Genomic DNA, 26,750 nt, shown 5'->3' on the forward strand with positions numbered 1-26,750 from the left:
GAGTTTAGTTGGACCTTAATTTATTTTTCAACAGGACAATGACCCCAAACACACCTCCAGGCTGTGTAAGGGCTATTTGACCAAGAAGGAGAGTGATGGGGTGCTATGCCAGATGACCTAGCCACCACAGTCACCAAACCTGAACCAAATCAAGATGGTTTGTGGTGAGCTGGACCGCAGAGTGAAGAAAAAAGGGCCAACAAGTGCTAAGCATCTCTGGGAACTTCTTCAAGACTGTTGGAAGACCATTTCCGGTGACTACATCTTGAAGCTCATCAAGAGAATGCAAAGAGTTTGCAAAGCAGTAATCAATGCAAAAGGTGGCTACTTTGAAGAACCTAGAATATAAGACATATTTTCAGTTGTTTCACACTTTATTGTTAATTATATAATTCCACATGTGTTAATTCATAGTTTTGATGCCTTCAGTGTGAATCTACAATTTTCATAGTCATGAAAATAAAGAAAAGTCTTTGAATGAGAAGGTGTGTCCAAACTTTTGGTTTGTACTGTATACACAGATAGCAGCACAAATTTGAGCAAGTTTTGGGTGCAATGCTTCCTGAGTATTGTGGTTGTCCAACGCAAAATATAAATGGAAAAAAATCAGGCAGCACTCCTGTTCAAGGAAAAATTGTGGATTTTAATCCAGCACAGTGTTACCATAGAATAGTGCATTTTTTGTACATATCTCTTCAATTTACCAAAATACAAAAATGAGCATACATTAATATATATATCTCAAGTTTTTAAATATATGCATACTGACACGCACGCATTACAATCTTGATTTAGACAAGCAATTTTCTGATGACACATTCTTTTTAGCTAAGAAACCATTTTTCCACACTGGGAATAACCTTATAACCTGGCTTTTCTTGTAGTTCTCTGCACGCTTTGCAGTAATGTTTATCCCAACCTTGTTCTGCACCTAGAGCATATTTTGATTTCCACTTAAAATATTGTTCATATCTTGGATTGTCTTTGTCCAACTCTAATAGAAACAGCGCCAGCTCCTTCGGACTATGGAAATCATCCACATGAATAAAGGAGTCAGGAGGGATAAAGCGTTCATAGTTTTTACGAGAGGCTCCAAGGACAACAGGAACAACCCCTACGTCAAAAGAATTGATCCACAGCTTCTCGGTAATATAGTCCTTATGGTCAGAATTTTCAAATGCTAAATAAAATTTATATTGTGAAATGGTGCTGTAAAAATTATCCCAGCTCAGTTCCTTGTGTTCCTTTCCATATACATCAATTTGGATGTAATTTTTCAGTTCCTCATAGTAAGTTGTGCGCTTATTGCTTGGGTACCATTTACTTACTACCCAAGAAACCAACTTAGATTTTGAAGGGATTTTGAAAACTTGCGATTCCTTCAGTGGTTTTAGAAAACCATAAGGAAGAAAAATGTCAGAGTCTTCTCGATAAGTCATAGTTAGGTTTATGAGGTTGTCTAACATCTTGAGGTTTTCTGTGACAATGGGAGGTTCAATGTTAAACCAAACCCAACGTTGATAGTGTGGTCTTGACCCTCGAGGCAGGTCTTTGTTATACATGATGTCAAAATGATGGATAATCACGGCGTCAGCTTGGCTTAGCATCATACGATCTGCTGTCAAAGTGCACCCCGAAATGCCGTAAATAGACTGACAAGTGTCCAAAGGAAATAATTCTCCAAATGGCCAAGTCCAGACAAGAATGAGAAGTTGGGTCTTGTCAGCATCCTCTTTTGAGGTCCTTTGTATGAACACATGATGCATTTCCTGCCTTTGGGTTATAGTTGACAAATTCTTGGAGATCCATAAAATAATAAAAAGGACTAACAAAAGAAGACAGCCACAACTCAGGACCTGCTTGTGAAAGCTTTTCTTCATTTTCTGATCAACTACAAAAAAACAAAATGGTTTATTCAGTTTTTATGAAACTTGCATTTTTTTAAACATACGTATAGAAATGTAACTAAAGATGCATAGTTTTAATTTTCCAAGAGAGAGAAAGAGTTTTTCATGGAATTGTAAAACAAATAGAGAGGAAAGCAGCAACAAATATTTCTAATCTGGATGGTGCAGCAAGTATATTACATGGAGATTGTAGGCAAAGCCGAAAAGCAGAAGTGCGCATGCGCAGGCCAACGTATTTCTGGCTTATCTACTGGAACTACTTCCATGTGCTGGAAATACGTTTGCTGGTGCATGCGCCCTTCTGCTTTTCGGCTTTGCTTGTAATTGGCAAATCATACTGTGCAAGCACAAGACATGATTTGTCAGCGCAGGCGCAACATTTCTCACGGTGATGAGGATGACGCAGGAGACATCATCCACATCCAGGATGCCGAGCAGCAGTCGAGGTACCCGATTAGAATACAGCACGGGAGAAATAAAGGTTTTTCAGGGCAATAAAGGGTGGAGTCAGGGGGTTGCATAATTATTTACAGAATGCATAGCAAACGTTTAGTAAGGTCATAGTTTTAGCTGGTATGGCAAAAATGGTGACAGGTTCCCTTTAAATGGTTTGTAAAATGTGAATAATCTCTTTAATAACTGAAGCATTTAATGTCTTACTAGCTACAGGCAGATTAGCAATTTGTAATATACAGCAGTCTAAGATATAGCCTGGGGAGTAAAGTAGGGGAGACAGCTACAGTGGATATGGAAAGTCTTCAGACCCCTTTACATTTTTCACTCTTTGTTTCATTGCAGCCATTTGGTAAATTAAAAAAAGAAATCATTTTTTTTCTCATTAATGTGCACTCTGCACTCCATCTTGACTGAAAAAAACAGAAATGTAGAAATTTTTGCAAATTTATTAAAAAAGAAAAACTGAAATATCACATGGTCATAAGTATTCAGACTCTTTACTCAGTATTGAGTAGAAGAACCCTTTTGAGCTAATACAGCCATGAGTCTTCTTGGGAATGATGCAACTAATTTTTCACACCTGGATTTTGGGATCCTCTACCATTCTTCCTTGCAGATCCTCTCCAGTTCCGACAGGTTGGATGGTGAACATTGGTGGACAGCCATTTTCATGTCTCTCCAGATATGTTCAGTTGGGTTTAGGTCAGGGCTCTGGCTGGGCCAGTCAAGAATGGTCACAGACAGGGCCGCTCCTATCATGAGGCAACTTGAGTCGGTTGCTTCAGGCGGCGCCACCTGCTGATAAAAAGGGGGCGGCATCTGCAGGTGGCCGTTCATTCAGATGCTGGCTTGTGCCTGCATTTGGATGCTCTTCTCTCCCTGACGTCCAACTCTCTCCTGCTGTGCTGGGGGAATATGCACTTACCATTACAGGTGGGCGGCAGCTTTCACCCTTGGGGTTAAGCAACTCCGAGAGGGGAGGTGTCCTCCTGCAGGAGAAGAACACTGGCCAATGAACGCTCTCACATCACTGACAGAAGAGCTGATTGGCCAGTGCTCCTGTCCCCCTGCATGGCGCCTCTTTGAAAGGAAGAAGTGAGAGCCAGGAAATAAGATCAAAGGAGCCACCTGTGCTGGAAGATACTGAGGAGAAGCAGCTCCAATACACAAGGTGACAGATCTGCTGGGCAGTCCTGGCAGTGAGAGTGGGTGTGGGGCTCAGAGGCTGCGAGCAGGGGAAGCTGCACATGTACATCAACTCCCACCCCTGTAGCACAGAGGAGTCTGTGTCTCCATGTGTCTGTGTGGGTTGTGGTTGTGTCTCTGTGTGGGTTGTGTCTGTGTGTGTATTTGTAGGGAAGGTGGACTGATGGGCGGACATGTTTGCAGTGGGAAGGCAAAGGTGTAGTGTATTGTGTGTGGACTGTTAGAGTAAAAGATGGGAAACAGCTGAAGATAAAGAAGAAGAGTGTAATATTGGAGTTTGACCATTAGAGGGCAGTGGAGAGTGTGAGGATGGGATTGAACAACTGCCATTGGCTAAAGAAACTGTCAAGTCATGGGGGGCGGGGTTACAAGAACGGGAGGGATAAAAGGATGAGAGAAGGTTCTGGAAGGGTCAGTCAGTGAGAGGAGCGCAGGAGACAGGAGGGTCTGCTGAGGAGAGAGGACAGAAAAGAGGCTCCTGAGGGGATTGACAGGGGAACAGGTCACGGGGGGTGGCCCTGACAGGAGGGGCCGCAGACAGAGACAGACTGAGATACCATAAAACGAACGGACTCGGACTGGTAAAGCACTGTGGTGGTAGGCCTAGGGCAACCACAGTGGAAGAGCCGCAAGGGACGTAAATTAGCTAAAGGAGGAAGGTGAAGGTACCTGGGCCTGTTTGCGAAGTCGGGCAGCTGCTGTGTGAATCTGCGGAGTCTGTCGAGCTGCTGCTGTGTCAAGCTGCCGGGTTAGTCGAGCAGCTGCTGTGTGGAGCTGCGGGTCGTGGAAAATACGATCAATAAAGAAGACCTGTTGGACACGATCCTGTCTCTGTCTCGAGTCTGTCTGCGGCCAGTGACGGACCAACCCCCTGTCGGCTGCCGCTACTTACATATTGTGTGTGTGTGTGTCTGTGTGGGTTGTATCTCTGTGTGTCTGTGGGTTGTGGTTGTGTGTCTGTCTGTGTGGGTAGTATCTGTGTGTGTGGGTTGTGTCTCTCTGTGGGTTGGGTCTGTGTGTGTCTGCGTGTGTGGGTTGTGTCTTTGTTGTGTGGTGTATGGGTTGTGCTCTCTATGTGGTGTATGGGTTGTGTGTGTGGGTTGTGTCTGTGTGGGGGCTGTGTTTCTCTGAGTTGGTTGTGTCTCTGTGTGGGTTGGGTCTATGTGTGTGGGTTGGGTCTGTGTCTTTGTGTGAAGGTTGTATCTCTCTGTGTGTTGTGTGGTGTGGGTTGCGTCTGTGGTGTGTCTGCTTGTGTGTGGGTTGTGTATTTTTGCATTGTGTGGTGTATGGGTTGTGCGCTCTGTGTAGTTTGTGGGTTGTCTATTGTGTGTTGGTGTGGGTTGTGTTTGTTGGTTGTGTCTGTGTTGACTGTGTGTGGGTTGTGTTTATGCGTGTTTGTCTGTGTCATTGTGTGTGTTGTTTGTGTCTCTGTGGGTTGTGTCTGTGTGTGTATTGTGTGTGTGTCTGTGTGGGTTGTGTCACTGTGTGTCTGTGTGGGTAGTATCTGTGTGTGGGTTGTGTCTCTGTGGGTTGGGTCTGTTTGTCTGCGTGCGTGTGGGTTGTGTCTTTGTTGTGTGGTGTATGGGTTGTGCTCTCTATGTGGTGTATGGGTTGTGTGTGTGGGTTGTGTCTGTGTGGGGGTTGTGTCTCTCTGAGTTGATTGTGTCTCTGTGTGGTTGTATCTCTCTGTGTGTTGTGTGTTGTGGGTTGTGTCTGTGGTGTGTCTGCTTGTGTGTGGGTTGTGCCTTTCTGTATTGTGTGGTGTATGGGTTGTGCTCTCTGTGTAGTGTGTGGGTTGTCTATTGTGTGTTGGTGTGGGTTGTGTGTGTTGGTTGTGTCTGTGTTGACTGTGTGTGGGTTGTGTTTATGCGTGTGTGTCTGTGTCATTGTGTGTGTGGTTTGTTTCTCTCTGTTTGGTGGGTTGTGTCTTTTTTATGTGTGAGTTGTGTCTCTGTGTTGGTTGTGTCTCTCTATGTGGGTTGTGTCTCTCTGTGGGTTGGTTCTGCGTGTGTGTGGGTTGTGTCTGTGTGTATCTGCATGTGTGTGGGTTGTGTTTCTCTGTCTTTGTGTATAGGTTATATCTCTTTGTGTTGTGTGGGTTGTGTCTGGTGTGTCAGCTTGTGTGTGGGTTGTGTCTCTGTGTTGACTGTGTGGGTTGTGTTTATGCATGTGTGTGTGGGTTGTGTTTCTCTGTCTTTGTGCATAGGTTGTATCTCTGTGTGTTGTGTGGGTTGTGTCTGGTGTGTCAGCTTGTGTGTGGGTTGTGTCTCTGTGTTGACTGTGTGGGTTGTGTTTATGCATGTGTGTGGGTTGTGTGACTGGGTTGTATGTGTGTGGGTTGTGTTTGTGTCTCTGTGTGGGTTTTGTGTCTCTGTGTGTGTGGGTTTTGTGTGTTTTGTATGTGTGTGTGGGTTTTGTGTCTGTGTGGGTTTTGTCTGTGTGTGTGGGGGGGTTGTGTCTTTTTGTGTCTGTGTGGGTGCTGTGTCGGTGTGGGCTGTGTGTGGGTTGTGTCTCTGTGAGTTGTGTCTGCGTGTGTGTGGGTTGTGTCTCTGTTTATTTGTGTGTAGGTTGTGGCTGTGGTGTGTCTGTGTGTTGCATGTGGGTTGTGTCTCTGTGTTGTGTGGTGTATGGGTTGTGTCTCTGTGGTCTGTGTGGTGTGTGGGTTGTCTCTTGTGTGTCGGTGTTGGTTGTGTCTCCCTGGTGTATGGGTTGTGTCTCTCTGTGTGGTGTGTGGATTGTCTGTTGTGTGTTGGTGTGGGTTGTGTCTCTGTGTTGTATGGTGTATGGGTTGTGTCTCTGTGGTCTCTGTGTGGTGTGTGGGTTGTCTCTTGTGTGTCGGTGTGGGTTGTGTCTCTCTGTGTGGTGTGTGGGTTGTCTGTTGTGTGTTGGTGTGGGTTGTGTCTCTGTGTTGTATGGTGTATGGGTTGTGTCTCTGTGGTCTCTGTGTGGTGTGTGGGTTGTCTCTTGTGTGTCGGTGTGGGTTGTGTCTCTCTGTGTGGTGTGTGGTTTGTCTGTTGTGTGTTGGTGTGGGTTGTGTCTCTGTGTTAACTGTCTGGGTTGTGTCTGCATGTGACTGTGTGTGTGGGGGGGTTGTGTCTGTATGTTTAGATATATTTTGAGTATACTAAAGTGTGTGTATATACACTTGTCCTGCATGCATGTTCTGTGTATATGATGTGTACCTGCTGTGCATCTGTTATATAGCATGTGTGTACGAAGACGGAGGACATGTATGATGTGTGACTGTATGACGTGTATGTAATGAACATGTGTTGTCCAGTATTATTTGCGCTGTATACAAGTATATAATGTAATTTAACCCCTTCACCACTTTTGACGTTCATATACGTCAAAGGTTGTATCCTTGCCTTTGATACAATATCGCACGCTGGCAATATACTATATGGAGGACTGTGGGGGTGCATTATGTTATATGGAAGACTATGGATGGTGCATTATAATATATGGAGGACTCTGGGGATGCATTATAATATATGGAGGACTATATAAAGCCAGTTATACTATATGGAAGTAATTATATTTGGAGGGCTCTGTGGGAGGGCATGATATTACATGAAGGGCTCTGAGGAAGCCTTTATACTTTATGGAGGGCTGTGTTGGGGACCTACGTAGGTCCTTTATACAGTATGGAAGGCTATGTGGGGCTCACAGTTGGAGAACATACTGTGGCGGGATAGTTGAGGGGGTACAGTAAAGTCATCATACTGTGCGTTTGGAGGAATCACTGTGGGGGTCATATTGTTTGTGGGGCACCTTTGTTGGCATCATACTTTATGGGGGCAATGAAAGGAAAATGTGGGCTTCAACAGGAGGAAAATTGCTATGAAACGGCAGCAAAGTTGTGATATTTGTACCTATGTGACCCAGACAGGTTTTTTTTTTGGAGGGGGAGCCATGAGAACTTCTGCTTTGGGGCCCCATGATCTCTTTGTACGCCCTGGTGCAGGATGCGTTGTCCCTTTCACATACGTCTCTGTTGCAGGACTGACTGCCCATAACTTACACACCACATCCAATGCTGCTCCTCGGTACATACAGGCATTCAGCCATGTTTCTTCTGAACGTCGGTTGCGCTCGTCCCCCTTCCCGCTCTCACATCCCTTACTCAACCCAATAGGAAGGCCCCTGCTGTTAGCTCCGGACAGCCCTGTGTGCGACACTTGTGATTGGCTAAGCGTTTTGGAGGAGGCGTGGTCTGTTGGTGAAGACGAGCCATTTTACCACCTTAGTGTAGTGGCGACTTGTTGAGTCTCAGACTGCAGGTGTCATTGTATGTGGTGTGTGGATGATGCCGCATGATGGACATGTCTGACTAGTCAGTGCCAGGCAGCGGCCACATTGGAGCTGCCCAGAGTTTTGTAGGCATGTGCCAGAGATAATAGGTTGGCAATCAGTGCTGACTCCTGTGCTATAAGGATGCAGGACTGCGTCTGCCTACAGGACCACCGCTCTGCAGCCATCATTGTGTGTCTGTATGCTTATGCCAGGCCTGCCATTGCCATTAATGACCCTTGTTCCAGATTCTTCTGTGAGGCTCTTGTATGTGTGTGTGATCATGTGACATTCTTGCATTTGGACATCATTTTTTTCTATTAAAATGTCCACTATTGTCCTCATTTTTACAGGATATGAACCAGATTAATTTCTACCGAGTTTAAAAAATTTACTATGGGGGGGCGCTGTTCTGCACTTCACTTCAGGCTGCACAGAGGCTAGGTTCACCCCTGGTCACAGAGTTGTTCTGAAGCCACTCCTTTGTTCTTTTGTGTGCTTTGGGTCATTGCATGGTTGGAAGGTGAACCTTTGGCCAAGTCTGAGGTCCAGAGCACTCTCATTTTCTCACTTTCATCCAGGACATCTCTGTACTTGGCCACATCCATGTTTCCTTCAATTGCAACCATAGGTCCTGTCCCTGCAGCTGAAACACACCCCCATATCATGATGCTGCCACCACCACCATGTTTCACTGTTGGGATTGTATTAGGCAGGTGATGAGCAGTGCCTGGTTTTCTCCACACATACTGCTTAGAGTTATCACCAAAAAGGTCTATCTTCGTCTCAGACCAGAGAATCTTATTTCTCATAGTCTGGGAGTCCTTTGTGTGTTTTTTAGCAAACTCTATGCAGGCTTTCATATGACTGGCACTGAGGAGAGGCTTCAGTCGGGCCACTCTGCCATGAAAGCCTGACTGGTGGAGGGCTGCAGTGATAGTTGATGTAGCAATTATATGGGTACTACGGAATCTGATTGTGTGGGATAATATGAAACTGAGACCAAAGTTGATGCAAATAAGTATATTTAACAAGAGTGACAAACTAACAGAGCACTTCCTGCAATTGTAACGAAAACACAGCACAATATGGAATGATGCAAGTGAAGTAAAACTAACAAAGCACTTCCTGCAATAGTAACGAATGCACAGCTCAATACAGAGTAACTGAAGAGTGGGGCGCGACCGCTAATATAACCAGTCCAATAGTAATATAACGCTGGTGTGTACAAGGCACTAAACGTAGAAGTCCAGCAGAAAGTCTGTGAGTAAGCACACCGCTTTTAATGAGGCAGTCCAGCGATATTTAAGAATGAGCACGCACACAGCACTAAAGTGTAGAAGTCCAGTAATCATTAGGGTGGAAATGCACATGACACTTAAATGTAGAAGCCCAGCATTATATGGAAGTGGCATTAATCAGAGAAGGTCACAATGTGTACCTATTGGGCTGAACGTCCCACACAAGTCCAGCACCGCAGCCCAGACTAATACAGTCCTAAAGGAGATGATGATGTCAGGATTCCTTACTGGCCACAGCAGTTTCAGGGGTGACTAGCTCCAACTAGCAGTACAGACAATAGTTAAGCACAGACAGCATCATGGAGATGCACGGAGGATTGTAGGCAGCAGAACGTGGAGAGGCAGAGCACCAAGTAATGAGCAGCAGCAACAGGGAGTCCACCAGCAGGCAGGCAGGATCTCAGGAACCAACAGCAACAAAATACTCAGGCAAAGAGGAGCACATTACCCAGACTTATATAATCAAGACAGACAGGAAGTTTTCAGTCAAAATGGGGTGTAGAGTGTACATTAATGAGAAAAAAATGAACTTTTTTGAATTTACCAAATGGCTGCAATGAAACAAAGACTGAAACATTTGAAGGGGTTTGAATACTTTCAGTACCCACTGTATTTTGCTAAGGCTGGTTTCACATTAGCGCTTTTTAAGCGCACGCACGGCCGGGGGTAGCTCCGCCCCCGAGCCGGCTCTCTGCCCGGCGTGCCCGCCCCTTGCTTGTAGCGCCGCCTCCTAGCGCACAGCGGCGCCTGCGATCGGCGCACCCTATCTTTAGCATAGGGTGCGCAGATCGTGCGCAGGCCGTGCGCTAGTTGCGCTTTGACCTGCGCTGCGCACTTTTGACGGTGCGCCGTGCGCGCCAAAATCAAACTTTTCGGATTTTGGCGCGCACGGCGCACCATCAAAAGTGCGCAGCGCAGGTCAAAGCGCAACTAGCGCTCGGCCTGCGCACGATCTGCGCACCCTATGCTAAAGATAGGGTGCGCCGATCGCAGGCGCCGCTGTGCGCTAGGAGGCGGCGCTACAAGCAAGGGGCGGGCACGCCGGGCAGAGAGCCGGCTCGGGGGCGGAGCTACCCCCGGCCGTGCGTGCGCTTAAAAAGCGCTAATGTGAAACCAGCCTAAGATACAGTGGGATACATTGAAATCACAGGGCTCAATAGCAAAAGTCCTAATAAGGCCCCTCTCTACATGCCTCATACTCTTCCTTCTTCCAAATTAGTAGGTGGAGGGGGAGCGGTCATACCTTCCAACTTTCAAAGTCAGGGAGAGAGACGTTTATTACAGGAGATACAGTAATACATACTGAAGTTCCTTAGTGCTCTCATCCACTACTATCCAATTTCATGACCCTTATAGAGTAATGCTCTAAAAAATGCCCTCCAGACTGTATGACCACCAAATCGAAGCTATCAGACTTGCCTCTCCTGGACCTAGGCCTACAAATGTTAAAAGGAATATGTTTATATCACATTTTCATATTAAATTAATCATTAAAGAAACAGTGGTTTGCCTTTTTTTCCCATATCACTTTCTATGTTTAAAATAGGTGGTTACAGTTGACCTCTGCCACCTCTCCTTCCATAATTACCTGTGCACACACTCATTAGCTGTTTCAGTATTAGTGATGGGTGAACTGTGGATGTTCGAATCCGGACAAACACTTTAAAAAGGTTCAGTTCGGGTACCAGAACTCGAACCTCATTCAGTTGAATGGGGCGCCCAAACATCTGTTGTTTGTCATCTGCGTGACAGCTTGGCAAACACTGGCTCAGATTGGCAGTAACATCTTTACCGCTGGTCAGAGCTCTGCGGCTCCCCTGCTGTCATACAGAAGACAGTGTGCGAGCCAGCAGTTTTGACCAGCCGTAAAAAGGTTACCGCCGGTCACAGGTGTTGTCTGATAAGAGAGTGCTACTCTCCTCAGCATATGGAAAAAAAAACACAAAAATTGAGCTTGGTTTGAGTTGGTACACATGCAGCCTATAAATGCATGTTCACATGGCCAAAAAGCATACAAAACCTACAAAAGACAAAATGAAAAAAACCCTGCTATAATTAGATAAGTAAAAAGCAAAAGTGCATTTAAATCATACAGAGTTCTTAGTAAGACTGTATTTGAGCAAACATAGCATAAAAGCCATGCCACCCGGTCCTTGTCTGCCCTTATTCACACAGACGTCAACTTTGACACATGATAAGGTAATTAATACTAGACAGTGTAGGACCGCCCCGACCACAGAGTCTCCTTGTCGATGGTGGGATGGCTTTTATGCTATGTTTGATCAAATACAGTATTACTAAGAACTCTGTATGATTTAATTGCACTTTTCCTTTTTACTTATTTAATTATAGCAGGGTTTTTTTCATTTTGTCTTTTGTAGGTTTTGTTTCCTCAGCATATGCCTGCTGATGCTGATAACAGTGAGAACAGGTGAGGGTCATGAGAGTATTCATCAGCTGGCGCCTGTGCTATAAATAAGTAAAAATGGTGTGGGGTCTGTAATATCCACACGTTATGAAGAATTCAAGGTATTAAATAGAGTTGAGCGAAACGGGTCGAAAAAATTCAAAAGTCGCCGACTTTTGGCAAAGTCGGGTTTCATGAAACGAAACCCGACCCTAGGATGAGGTCGGCCATGAGGTCGGCAACTTACGCGCCAAAGTCGCATTTCAAAAGTTTGTTTTGCGCTCTTTTTCAGCCAATCAGGATCCACGGACACTGTGGGCAACGTGATGACATAGGCACGGGTCACAACCATCTTTCAGAAGGGCATGCAAGTGATTGGCTTGCTTTGTTGGGCGTCACAGGGGGTAAAAAAGGGCGTGCACGCCGACCGCCATCTTACTTCTGCCGATCTTAGTATAGGGAGAGGTTGCTGCTGATTCTGTAGGGAGAGCGTTAGGCAGGGAAGAAGACAAAAAAACTGCTTCTGCTGCTAGCGATTTGGCCTGCACAACACACAAGTCACTGTGTGTGCAGTGCAAGGGGAGGCTATATTGTGGTGTATCAGTGGTGTTGGTTGTTGGGCTGCCTTCTAAGGCTTCCTGACACGCTGGCATTGCTGTTTACCCACTGCTCCGCAAACTGCTTTTTTAAAAGCAATCCAATCTCCCTTATCCTCTCGTCACTTTGGTCACAGGCAGCTGTGCCATCGAGCGTGTCACATAGCGCTCAGATATCAGTGGGCCGCACACAATCCACAAGTGTCCAGTGTCCAAAAGTGTACGCAGAGATTCAAAATCTCCATTATCCTCTCGTCACTTTGGTCACAGGCAGCTGTGCCATCGAGCGTGTCACATAGCGCTCAGATATCAGTGGGCCGCACACAATCCACAAGTGTCCACTGTCCACAAGTGTACGCAGAGATTCAAAATCTCCATTATCCTCTCGTCACTTTGGTCACAGGCAGCTGTGCCATCGAGCGTGTCACATAGCGCTCAGATATCAGTGGGCCGCACACAATCCACAAGTGTCCACTGTCCACAAGTGTACGCAGAGATTCAAAATCTCCATTATCCTCTCGTCACTTTGGTCACAGGCAGCTGTGCCATCGAGCGTGTCACATAGCGCTCAGATATCAGTGGGCCGCCCACAACCCACAAGTGTCCAGTGTCCAAAAGTGTACGCAGAGATTCAAAATCTCCATTATCCTCTCGTCACTTTGGTCACAGGCAGCTGTGCCATCGAGCGTGTCACATAGCGATCAGATATCAGTGGGCCGCACACAATCCACAAGTGTCCAGTGTCCAAAAGTGTACGCAGAGATTCAAAATCTCCATTATCCTCTCGTCACTTTGGTCACAGGCAGCTGTGCCATCTAGCGTGTCACATAGCGCTCAGATATCAGTGGGCCGCACACAATCCACAAGTGTCCACTGTCCACAAGTGTACGCAGAGATTCAAAATCTCCATTATCCTCTCGTCACTTTGGTCACAGGCAGCTGTGCCATCGAGCGTGTCACATAGCGCTCAGATATCAGTGGGCCGCACACAATCCACAAGTGTCCACTGTCCACAAGTGTACGAAGAGATTCAAAATCTCCATTATCCTCTCGTCACTTTGGTCACAGGCAGCTGTGCCATCGAGCGTGTCACATAGCGCTCAGATATCAGTGGGCCGCACACAATCCACAAGTGTCCACTGTCCACAAGTGTACGCAGAGATTCAAAATCTACATTATCCTCTCGTCACTTTGGTCACAGGCAGCTGTGCCATCGAGCGTGTCACATAGCGCTCAGATATCAGTGGGCCGCACACAATCCACAAGTGTCCAGTGTCCAAAAGTGTACGCAGAGATTCAAAATCTCCATTATCCTCTCGTCACTTTGGTCACAGGCAGCTGTGCCATCGAGCGTGTCACATAGCGCTCAGATATCAGTGGGCCGCACACAATCCACAAGTGTCCACTGTCCAAAAGTGTACGCAGAGATTCAAAATCTCCATTATCCTCTCGTCACTTTGGTCACAGGCAGCTGTGCCATCGAGCGTGTCACATAGCGCTCAGATATCAGTGGGCCGCACACAATCCACAAGTGTCCAGTGTCCAAAAGTGTACGCAGAGATTCAAAATCTCCATTATCCTCTCGTCACTTTGGTCACAGGCAGCTGTGCCATCGAGCGTGTCACATAGCGCTCAGATATCAGTGGGCCGCACACAATCCACAAGTGTCCACTGTCCACAAGTGTACGCAGAGATTCAAAATCTCCATTATCCTCTCGTCACTTTGGTCACAGGCAGCTGTGCCATCGAGCGTGTCACATAGTGCTCAGATATCAGTGGGCCGCACACAATCCACAAGTGTCCACTGTCCACAAGTGTACGCAGAGATTCAAAATCTCCATTATCCTCTCGTCACTTTGGTCACAGGCAGCTGTGCCATCGAGCGTGTCACATAGCGCTCAGATATCAGTGGGCCGCACACAATCCACAAGTGTCCACTGTCCACAAGTGTACGCAGAGATTCAAAATCTCCATTATCCTCTCGTCACTTTGGTCACAGGCAGCTGTGCCATCGAGCGTGTCACATAGCGCTCAGATATCAGTGGGCCGCACACAATCCACAAGTGTCCAGTGTCCAAAAGTGTACGCAGAGATTCAAAATCTCCATTATCCTCTCGTCACTTTGGTCACAGGCAGCTGTGCCATCGAGCGTGTCACATAGCGCTCAGATATCAGTGGGCCGCACACAATCCACAAGTGTCCACTGTCCAAAAGTGTACGCAGAGATTCAAAATCTCCATTATCCTCTCGTCACTTTGGTCACAGGCAGCTGTGCCATCGAGCGTGTCACATAGCGCTCAGATATCAGTGGGCCGCACACAATCCACAAGTGTCCAGTGTCCAAAAGTGTACGCAGAGATTCAAAATCTCCATTATCCTCTCGTCACTTTGGTCACAGGCAGCTGTGCCATCGAGCGTGTCACATAGCGCTCAGATATCAGTGGGCCGCACACAATCCACAAGTGTCCAGTGTCTAAAAGTGTACGCAGAGATTCAAAATCTCCATTATCCTCTCGTCACTTTGGTCACAGGCAGCTGTGCCATCGAGCGTGTCACATAGCGCTCAGATATCAGTGGGTCGCACACAATCCACAAGTGTCCAGTGTCCAAAAGTGTATGCAGAGATTCAAAATCTCCATTATCCTCTCGTCACTTTGGTCACAGGCAGCTGTGCCATCGAGCGTGTCACATAGCGCTCAGATATCAGTGGGCCGCACACAATCCACAAGTGTCCAGTGTCCAAAAGTGTACGCAGAGATTCAAAATCTCCATTATCCTCTCGTCACTTTGGTCACAGGCAGCTGTGCCATCGAGCGTGTCACATACCGCTCAGATATCAGTGGGCCGCACACAATCCACAAGTGTCCACTGTCCACAAGTGTACGCAGAGATTCAAAATCTCCATTATCCTCTCGTCACTTTGGTCACAGGCAGCTGTGCCATCGAGCGTGTCACATAGCACTCAGATATCAGTGGGCCGCACACAATCCACAAGTGTCCACTGTCCACAAGTGTACGCAGAGATTCAAAATCTCCATTATCCTCTCGTCACTTTGGTCACAGGCAGCTGTGCCATCGAGCGTGTCACATAGCGCTCAGATATCAGTGGGCCGCACACAATCCACAAGTGTCCAGTGTCCAAAAGTGTACGCAGAGATTCAAAATCTCCATTATCCTCTCGTCACTTTGGTCACAGGCAGCTGTGCCATCGAGCGTGTCACATAGCGCTCAGATATCAGTGGGCCGCACACAATCCACAAGTGTCCAGTGTCCAAAAGTGTACGCAGAGATTCAAAATCTCCATTATCCTCTCGTCACTTTGGTCACAGGCAGCTGTGCCATCGAGCGTGTCACATAGCGCTCAGATATCAGTGGGCTGCACACAATCCACAAGTGTCCACTGTCCACAAGTGTACACAGAGATTCAAAATCTCCATTATCCTCTCGTCACTTTGGTCACAGGCAGCTGTGCCATCGAGCGTGTCACATAGCGCTCAGATATCAGTGGGCCGCACACAATCCACAAGTGTCCAGTGTCCAAAAGTGTACGCAGAGATTCAAAATCTCCATTATCCTCTCGTCACTTTGGTCACAGGCAGCTGTGCCATCGAGCGTGTCACATAGCGCTCAGATATCAGTGGGCCGCACACAATCCACAAGTGTCCAGTGTCCAAAAGTGTACGCAGAGATTCAAAATCTCCATTATCCTCTCGTCACTTTGGTCACAGGCAGCTGTGCCATCGAGCGTGTCACATAGCGCTCAGATATCAGTGGGCCGCACACAATCCACAAGTGTCCACTGTCCACAAGTGTACGCAGAGTTTCAAAATCTCCATTATCCTCTCGTCACTTTGGTCACAGGCAGCTGTGCCATCGAGCGTGTCACATAGCGCTCAGATATCAGTGGGCCGCACACAATCCACAAGTGTCCAGTGTCTAAAAGTGTACGCAGAGATTCAAAATCTCCATTATCCTCTCGTCACTTTGGTCACAGGCAGCTGTGCCATCGAGCGTGTCACATAGCGCTCAGATATCAGTGGGTCGCACACAATCCACAAGTGTCCAGTGTCCAAAAGTGTATGCAGAGATTCAAAATCTCCATTATCCTCTCGTCACTTTGGTCACAGGCAGCTGTGCCATCGAGCGTGTCACATAGCGCTCAGATATCAGTGGGCCGCACACAATCCACAAGTGTCCAGTGTCCAAAAGTGTACGCAGAGATTCAAAATCTCCATTATCCTCTCGTCACTTTGGTCACAGGCAGCTGTGCCATCGAGCGTGTCACATAGCGCTCAGATATAAGTGGGCCGCACACAATCCACAAGTGTCCACTGTCCACAAGTGTACGCAGAGATTCAAAATCTCCATTATCCTCTCGTCACTTTGGTCACAGGCAGCTGTGCCATCGAGCGTGTCACATAGCGCTCAGATATCAGTGGGCCGCACACAATCCACAAGTGTCCACTGTCCACAAGTGTACGCAGAGATTCAAAATCTCCATTATCCTCTTGTCACTTTGGTCACAGGCAGCTGTGCCATCGAGCGTGTCACATAGCGCTCAGATATCAGTGGGCCGCACACAATCCACAAGTGTCCAGTGTCCAAAAGTGTACGCAGAGATTCAAAATCTCCATTATCCTCTCGTCACTTTGGTCACAGGCAGCTGTGCCATCGAGCGTGTCACATAGCGCTCAGATATCAGTGGGCCGCACACAATCCACAAGTGTCCAGTGTCCAAAAGTGTACGCAGAGATTCAAAATCTCCATTATCCTCTCGTCACTTTGGTCACAGGCAGCTGTGCCATCGAGCGTGTCACATAGCGCTCAGATATCAGTGGGCTGCACACAATCCACAAGTGTCCACTGTCCACAAGTGTACACAGAGATTCAAAATCTCCATTATCCTCTCGTCACTTTGGTCACAGGCAGCTGTGCCATCGAGCGTGTCACATAGCGCTCAGATATCAGTGGGCCGCACACAATCCACAAGTGTCCAGTGTCCAAAAGTGTACGCAGAGATTCAAAATCTCCATTATCCTCTCGTCACTTTGGTCACAGGCAGCTGTGCCATCGAGCGTGTCACATAGCGCTCAGATATCAGTGGGCCGCACACAATCCACAAGTGTCCAGTGTCCAAAAGTGTACGCAGAGATTCAAAATCTCCATTATCCTCTCGTCACTTTGGTCACAGGCAGCTGTGCCATCGAGCGTGTCACATAGCGCTCAGATATCAGTGGGCCGCACACAATCCACAAGTGTCCACTGTCCACAAATGTACGCAGAGTTTCAAAATCTCCATTATCCTCTCGTCACTTTGGTCACAGGCAGCTGTGCCATCGAGTGTGTCACATAGCGCTCAGATATCAGTGGGCCGCACACAATCCACAAGTGTCCACTGTCCACAAGTGTACGCAGAGATTCAAAATCTCCATTATCCTCTCGTCACTTTGGTCACAGGCAGCTGTGCCATCGAGCGTGTCACATAGCGCTCAGATATCAGTGGGCCGCACACAATCCACAAGTGTCCAGTGTCCAAAAGTGTACGCAGAGATTCAAAATCTCCATTATCCTCTCGTCACTTTGGTCACAGGCAGCTGTGCCATCGAGCGTGTCACATAGCGCTCAGATATCAGTGGGCCGCACACAATCCACAAGTGTCCAGTGTCCAAAAGTGTACGCAGAGATTCAAAATCTCCATTATCCTCTCGTCACTTTGGTCACAGGCAGCTGTGCCATCGAGCGTGTCACATAGCGCTCAGATATCAGTGGGCCGCACACAATCCACAAGTGTCCACTGTCCACAAGTGTACGCAGAGATTCAAAATCTCCATTATCCTCTCGTCACTTTGGTCACAGGCAGCTGTGCCATCGAGCGTGTCACATAGCGCTCAGATATCAGTGGGCCGCACACAATCCACAAGTGTCCACTGTCCACAAGTGTACGCAGAGATTCAAAATCTCCATTATCCTCTCGTCACTTTGGTCACAGGCAGCTGTGCCATCGAGCGTGTCACATAGCGCTCAGATATCAGTGGGCCGCACACAATCCACAAGTGTCCAGTGTCCAAAAGTGTACGCAGAGATTCAAAATCTCCATTATCCTCTCGTCACTTTGGTCACAGGCAGCTGTGCCATCGAGCGTGTCACATAGCGCTCAGATATCAGTGGGCCGCACACAATCCACAAGTGTCCAGTGTCCAAAAGTGTACGCAGAGATTCAAAATCTCCATTATCCTCTCGTCACTTTGGTCACAGGCAGCTGTGCCATCGAGCGTGTCACATAGCGCTCAGATATCAGTGGGCCGCACACAATCCACAAGTGTCCACTGTCCACAAGTGTACGCAGAGATTCAAAATCTCCATTATCCTCTCGTCACTTTGGTCACAGGCAGCTGTGCCATCGAGCGTGTCACATAGCGCTCAGATATCAGTGGGCCGCACACAATCCACAAGTGTCCACTGTCCACAAGTGTACGCAGAGATTCAAAATCTCCATTATCCTCTCGTCACTTTGGTCACAGGCAGCTGTGCCATCGAGCGTGTCACATAGCGCTCAGATATCAGTGGGCCGCACACAATCCACAAGTGTCCACTGTCCACAAGTGTACGCAGAGATTCAAAATCTCCATTATCATCTCGTCACTTTGATCACAGGCAGCTGTGCCATCGAGCGTGTCACATAGCGCTCAGATATCAGTGGGCCGCACACAATCCACAAGTGTCCACTGTCCACAAGTGTACGCAGAGATTCAAAATCTCCATTATCCTCTCGTCACTTTGGTCACAGGCAGCTGTGCCATCGAGCGTGTCACATAGCGCTCAGATATCAGTGGGCCGCACACAATCCACAAGTGTCCAGTGTCTAAAAGTGTACGCAGAGATTCAAAATCTCCATTATCCTCTCGTCACTTTGGTCACAGGCAGCTGTGCCATCGAGCGTGTCACATAGCGCTCAGATATCAGTGGGCCGCACACAATCCACAAGTGTCCAGTGTCCAAAAGTGTATGCAGAGATTCAAAATCTCCATTATCCTCTCGTCACTTTGGTCACAGGCAGCTGTGCCATCGAGCGTGTCACATAGCGCTCAGATATCAGTGGGCCGCACACAATCCACAAGTGTCCAGTGTCCAAAAGTGTACGCAGAGATTCAAAATCTCCATTATCCTCTCGTCACTTTGGTCACAGGCAGCTGTGCCATCGAGCGTGTCACATAGCGCTCAGATATCAGTGGGCCGCACACAATCCACAAGTGTCCACTGTCCACAAGTGTACGCAGAGATTCAAAATCTCCATTATCCTCTCGTCACTTTGGTCACAGGCAGCTGTGCCATCGAGCGTGTCACATAGCGCTCAGATATCAGTGGGCCGCACACAATCCACAAGTGTCCACTGTCCACAAGTGTACGCAGAGATTCAAAATCTCCATTATCCTCTCGTCACTTTGGTCACAGGCAGCTGTGCCATCGAGCGTGTCACATAGCGCTCAGATATCAGTGGGCCGCACACAATCCACAAGTGTCCAGTGTCTAAAAGTGTACGCAGAGATTCAAAATCTCCATTATCCTCTCGTCACTTTGGTCACAGGCAGCTGTGCCATCGAGCGTGTCACATAGCGCTCAGATATCAGTGGGCCGCACACAATCCACAAGTGTCCAGTGTCCAAAAGTGTATGCAGAGATTCAAAATCTCCATTATCCTCTCGTCACTTTGGTCACAGGCAGCTGTGCCATCGAGCGTGTCACATAGCGCTCAGATATCAGTGGGCCGCACACAATCCACAAGTGTCCAGTGTCCAAAAGTGTACGCAGAGATTCAAAATCTCCATTATCCTCTCGTCACTTTGGTCACAGGCAGCTGTGCCATCGAGCGTGTCACATAGCGCTCAGATATCAGTGGGCCGCACACAATCCACAAGTGTCCACTGTCCACAAGTGTACGCAGAGATTCAAAATCTCCATTATCCTCTCGTCACTTTGGTCACAGGCAGCTGTGCCATCGAGCGTGTCACATAGCGCTCAGATATCAGTGGGCCGCACACAATCCACAAGTGTCCACTGTCCACAAGTGTACGCAGAGATTCAAAATCTCCATTATCCTCTCGTCACTTTGGTCACAGGCAGCTGTGCCATCGAGCGTGTCACATAGCGCTCAGATATCAGTGGGCCGCACACAATCCACAAGTGTCCAGTGTCCAAAAGTGTACGCAGAGATTCAAAATCTCCATTATCCTCTCGTCACTTTGGTCACAGGCAGCTGTGCCATCGAGCGTGTCACATAGCGCTCAGATATCAGTGGGCCGCACACAATCCACAAGTGTCCAGTGTCCAAAAGTGTACGCAGAGATTCAAAATCTCCATTATCCTCTCGTCACTTTGGTCACAGGCAGCTGTGCCATCGAGCGTGTCACATAGCGCTCAGATATCAGTGGGCTGCACACAATCCACAAGTGTCCACTGTCCACAAGTGTACACAGAGATTCAAAATCTCCATTATCCTCTCGTCACTTTGGTCACAGGCAGCTGTGCCATCGAGCGTGTCACATAGCGCTCAGATATCAGTGGGCCGCACACAATCCACAAGTGTCCAGTGTCCAAAAGTGTACGCAGAGATTCAAAATCTCCATTATCCTCTCGTCACTTTGGTCACAGGCAGCTGTGCCATCTAGCGTGTCACATAGCGCTCAGATATCAGTGGTCCGCACACAATCCACAAGTGTCCACTGTCCACAAGTGTACGCAGAGTTTCAAAATCTCCATTATCCTCTCGTCACTTTGGTCACAGGCAGCTGTGCCATCGAGTGTGTCACATAGCGCTCAGATATCAGTGGGCCGCACACAATCCACAAGTGTCCACTGTCCACAAGTGTACGCAGAGATTCAAAATCTCCATTATCTTCTCGTCACTTTGGTCACAGGCAGCTGTGCCATCGAGCGTGTTACATAGCGCTCAGATATCAGTGGGCCGCACACAATCCACAAGTGTCCAGTGTCCAAAAGTGTACGCAGAGATTCAAAATCTCCATTATCCTCTCGTCACTTTGGTCACAGGCAGCTGTGCCATCGAGCGTGTCACATAGCGCTCAGATATCAGTGGGCCGCACACAATGCACAAGTGTCCAGTGTCCAAAAGTGTACGCAGAGATTCAAAATCTCCATTATCCTCTCGTCACTTTGGTCACAGGCAGCTGTGCCATCGAGCGTGTCACATAGCGCTCAGATATCAGTGGGCCGCACACAATCCACAAGTGTCCACTGTCCAAAAGTGTACGCAGAGATTCAAAATCTCCATTATCCTCTCGTCACTTTGGTCACAGGCAGCTGTGCCATCGAGCGTGTCACATAGCGCTCAGATATCAGTGGGCCGCACACAATCCACAAGTGTCCACTGTCCACAAGTGTACGCAGAGATTCAAAATCTCCATTATCCTCTCGTCACTTTGGTCACAGGCAGCTGTGCCATCGAGCGTGTCACATAGCGCTCAGATATCAGTGGGCCGCACACACTCCACAAGTGTCCAGTGTCCAAAAGTGTACGCAGAGATTCAAAATCTCCATTATCCTCTCGTCACTTTGGTCACAGGCAGCTGTGCCATCGAGCGTGTCACATAGCGCTCAGATATCAGTGGGCCGCACACAATCCACAAGTGTCCAGTGTCCAAAAGTGTACGCAGAGATTCAAAATCTCCATTATCCTCTCGTCACTTTGGTCACAGGCAGCTGTGCCATCGAGCGTGTCACATAGCGCTCAGATATCAGTGGGCCGCACACAATCCACAAGTGTCCAGTGTCCAAAAGTGTACGCAGAGATTCAAAATCTCCATTATCCTCTCGTCACTTTGGTCACAGGCAGCTGTGCCATCGAGCGTGTCACATAGCGCTCAGATATCAGTGGGCCGCACACAATCCACAAGTGTCCAGTGTCCAAAAGTGTACGCAGAGATTCAAAATCTCCATTATCCTCTCGTCACTTTGGTCACAGGCAGCTGTGCCATCGAGCGTGTCACATAGCGCTCAGATATCAGTGGGCCGCACACAATCCACAAGTGTCCACTGTCCACAAGTGTACGCAGAGATTCAAAATCTCCATTATCCTCTCGTCACTTTGGTCACTGGCAGCTGTGCCATCGAGCGTGTCACATAGCGCTCAGATATCAGTGGGCCGCACACAATCCACAAGTGTCCACTGTCCACAAGTGTACGCAGAGATTCAAAATCTCCATTATCCTCTCGTCACTTTGGTCACAGGCAGCTGTGCCATCGAGCGTGTCACATAGCGCTCAGATATCAGTGGGCCGCACACAATCCACAAGTGTCCAGTGTCCAAAAGTGTACGCAGAGATTCAAAATCTCCATTATCCTCTCGTCACTTTGGTCACAGGCAGCTGTGCCATCGAGCGTGTCACATAGCGCTCAGATATCAGTGGGCCGCACACAATCCACAAGTGTCCAGTGTCCAAAAGTGTACGCAGAGATTCAAAATCTCCATTATCCTCTCGTCACTTTGGTCACAGGCAGCTGTGCCATCGAGCGTGTCACATAGCGCTCAGATATCAGTGGGCTGCACACAATCCACAAGTGTCCACTGTCCACAAGTGTACACAGAGATTCAAAATCTCCATTATCCTCTCGTCACTTTGGTCACAGGCAGCTGTGCCATCGAGGGTGTCACATAGCGCTCAGATATCAGTGGGCCGCACACAATCCACAAGTGTCCAGTGTCCAAAAGTGTACGCAGAGATTCAAAATCTCCATTATCCTCTCGTCACTTTGGTCACAGGCAGCTGTGCCATCGAGCGTGTCACATAGCGCTCAGATATCAGTGGGCCGCACACAATCCACAAGTGTCCAGTGTCCAAAAGTGTACGCAGAGATTCAAAATCTCCATTATCCTTTCGTCACTTTGGTCACAGGCAGCTGTGCCATCGAGCATGTCACATAGCGCTCAGATATCAGTGGTCCGCACACAATCCACAAGTGTCCACTGTCCACAAGTGTACGCAGAGTTTCAAAATCTCCATTATCCTCTCGTCACTTTGGTCACAGGCAGCTGTGCCATCGAGTGTGTCACATAGCGCTCAGATATCAGTGGGCCGCACACAATCCACAAGTGTCCACTGTCCACAAGTGTACGCAGAGATTCAAAATCTCCATTATCCTCTCGTCACTTTGGTCACAGGCAGCTGTGCCATCGAGCGTGTCACATAGCGCTCAGATATCAGTGGGCCGCACACAATCCACAAGTGTCCAGTGTCCAAAAGTGTACGCAGAGATTCAAAATCTCCATTATCCTCTCGTCACTTTGGTCACAGGCAGCTGTGCCATCGAGCGTGTCACATAGCGCTCAGATATCAGTGGGCCGCACACAATCCACAGGTGTCCAGTGTCCAAAAGTGTACGCAGAGATTCAAAATCTCCATTATCCTCTCGTCACTTTGGTCACAGGCAGCTGTGCCATCGAGCGTGTCACATAGCGCTCAGATATCAGTGGGCCGCACACAATCCACAAGTGTCCACTGTCCACAAGTGTACGCAGAGATTCAAAATCTCCATTATCCTCTCGTCACTTTGGTCACAGGCAGCTGTGCCATCGAGCGTGTCACATAGCGCTCAGATATCAGTGGGCCGCACACAATCCACAAGTGTCCACTGTCCACAAGTGTACGCAGAGATTCAAAATCTCCATTATCCTCTCGTCACTTTGGTCACAGGCAGCTGTGCCATCGAGCGTGTCACATAGCGCTCAGATATCAGTGGGCCGCACACAATCCACAAGTGTCCAGTGTCCAAAAGTGTACGCAGAGATTCAAAATCTCCATTATCCTCTCGTCACTTTGGTCACAGGCAGCTGTGCCATCGAGCGTGTCACATAGCGCTCAGATATCAGTGGGCCGCACACAATCCACAAGTGTCCAGTGTCCAAAAGTGTACGCAGAGATTCAAAATCTCCATTATCCTCTCGTCACTTTGGTCACAGGCAGCTGTGCCATCGAGCGTGTCACATAGCGCTCAGATATCAGTGGGCCGCACACAATCCACAAGTGTCCACTGTCCACAAGTGTACGCAGAGATTCAAAATCTCCATTATCCTCTCGTCACTTTGGTCACAGGCAGCTGTGCCATCGAGCGTGTCACATAGCGCTCAGATATCAGTGGGCCGCACACAATCCACAAGTGTCCACTGTCCACAAGTGTACGCAGAGATTCAAAATCTCCATTATCCTCTCGTCACTTTGGTCACAGGCAGCTGTGCCATCGAGCGTGTCACATAGCGCTCAGATATCAGTGGGCCGCACACAATCCACAAGTGTCCAGTGTCCAAAAGTGTACGCAGAGATTCAAAATCTCCATTATCCTCTCGTCACTTTGGTCACAGGCAGCTGTGCCATCGAGCGTGTCACATAGCGCTCAGATATCAGTGGGCCGCACACAATCCACAAGTGTCCACTGTCCACAAGTGTACGCAGAGATTCAAAATCTCCATTATCCTCTCGTCACTTTGGTCACAGGCAGCTGTGCCATCGAGCGTGTCACATAGCGCTCAGATATCAGTGGGCCGCACACAATCCACAAGTGTCCACTGTCCACAAGTGTACGCAGAGATTCAAAATCTCCATTATCCTCTCGTCACTTTGGTCACAGGCAGCTGTGCCATCGAGCGTGTCACATAGCGCTCAGATATCAGTGGGCCGCACACAATCCACAAGTGTCCAGTGTCCAAAAGTGTACGCAGAGATTCAAAATCTCCATTATCCTCTCGTCACTTTGGTCACAGGCAGCTGTGCCATCGAGCGTGTCACATAGCGCTCAGATATCAGTGGGCCGCACACAATCCACAAGTGTCCACTGTCCACAAGTGTACGCAGAGATTCAAAATCTCCATTATCCTCTCGTCACTTTGGTCACAGGCAGCTGTGCCATCGAGCGTGTCACATAGCGCTCAGATATCAGTGGGCCGCACACAATCCACAAGTGTCCAGTGTCCAAAAGTGTACGCAGAGATTCAAAATCTCCATTATCCTCTCGTCACTTTGGTCACAGGCAGCTGTGCCATCGAGCGTGTCACATAGCGCTCAGATATCAGTGGGCCGCACACAATCCACAAGTGTCCACTGTCCACAAGTGTACGCAGAGATTCAAAATCTCCATTATCCTCTCATCACTTTGGTCACAGGCAGCTGTGTCATCGAGCTTGTCACATAGCGCTCAGATATCAGTGGGCCGCACACAATCCACAAGTGTCCACTGTCCACAAGTGTATGCAGAGATTCAAAATCTCCATTATCCTCTCGTCACTTTGGTCACAGGCAGCTGTGCCATCGAGCGTGTCACATAGCGCTCAGATATCAGTGGGCCGCACACAATCCACAAGTGTCCACTGTCCACAAGTGTACGCAGAGATTCAAAATCTCCATTATCCTCTCGTCGCTTTGGTCACAGGCAGCTGTGCCATCGAGCGTGTCACATAGCGCTCAGATATCAGTGGGCCGCACACAATCCACAAGTGTCCACTGTCCACAAGTGTGTGCAGAAATTCTAAAACTCCCCTGTCCTATAGACACCTTGTACCTTGTTTTACATTACTATATAGTTTGTTGGATTTTGTCTACATTTCTACCAAAAATGAGGAAGGCTGGTGGAAGAGGCCGTGGAATTGGGCGGGGGTTGGCAGCTGGTAATGATGGTGTTGGTGGTGGATCTGATGGTAGTGGCAAGAGCAAAATAGGACCAAATGCAGGAGGTGCTGACCCTGCGTCATCGTCTGTCTACATAAGGCCTCGAACGCTTAGTTTTCTAGGAGTTGGCAAACCGCTTTTAAAAGCAGAGCATCAGGAAAAAGTTTTGTCTTACATTGCTGACTCAGCCTCCAGCTCTATCGCCTCCTCTTCTTCAGTTGTAAAAAGTAAAAGCACTGAGTCGTCATTGGAGGCTCATGTTCATGAACCACACCTTTCCTTGTGTCCTTCACCCCAACCAAGATTGAAGGATGACGCAGGCCATACTACTGATTACTCCATGGAGCTGTTTTCACATACCATGCCTGGATTATCAAGTCAAATGGTGAATTACCCAGGCCAAGATGAATCTGACATGGAGTGCACTGATGCACAGCCGCTGATGGATGATTCTGCTGGTACATTCACTCAGAGCACTACATTGTCCTCGCAGTGTACAGAGCCAGATTTTGACCCTGATGAGACTCAGGTGCTCCTTCCCGCACACTATACCACCATACACGGTGACACAGAGAAAGGTGCACATGACATAGAAGAGGAGGTGATGGATGACCCAGTTGTTGACCCAGATTGGCATCCATTGGGGGAAGAGGGTGCTGCTTCCAAAAGCTCAGATGAGGAGCATCCACAGCAGACATCGACATCGCAACAGCTGTTATCTGGCAGGCCCGGAGCACTCCAAAGACAGGTTCCAAACATCAAAAGAGTTGCTGGACAGCTTGTCCAGAGGGTCAAAAGATCACAGCGTGCTAGGCCGCAAAATGTCTGCCAAAGTAGGAAGAGTGCAGTGTGGCAGTTTTTTGAACAAAATCCTCATGATCAGGCCAAGGTTATCTGTAAGAAGTGCGCAA

General features: G+C 48.1%; 1 protein-coding gene across 1 annotated transcript in view; it reads right to left on the reverse strand.

Moving 5' to 3' along the window:
- Positions 1-680: 680 nt before the first annotated feature.
- LOC141088136 (4-galactosyl-N-acetylglucosaminide 3-alpha-L-fucosyltransferase FUT5-like) overlaps positions 681-26,750 on the reverse strand; it is an 83,239-nt gene continuing 57,169 nt past the window's right edge. The window contains exon 2 of the mRNA XM_073574073.1: positions 681-1,891. Coding sequence (XP_073430174.1) covers positions 825-1,880 — 1,056 coding nt within the window. The 5' untranslated portion in view covers positions 1,881-1,891 and the 3' untranslated portion in view covers positions 681-824. The remainder of the gene's footprint in view (positions 1,892-26,750) is intronic.

This window comes from Dendrobates tinctorius, unplaced genomic scaffold (assembly GCF_039654945.1).
Source record: "Dendrobates tinctorius isolate UK_male_01 unplaced genomic scaffold, ASM3965494v1 ptg000037l, whole genome shotgun sequence".
Taxonomy (NCBI): Eukaryota; Metazoa; Chordata; class Amphibia; order Anura; family Dendrobatidae; genus Dendrobates; species Dendrobates tinctorius.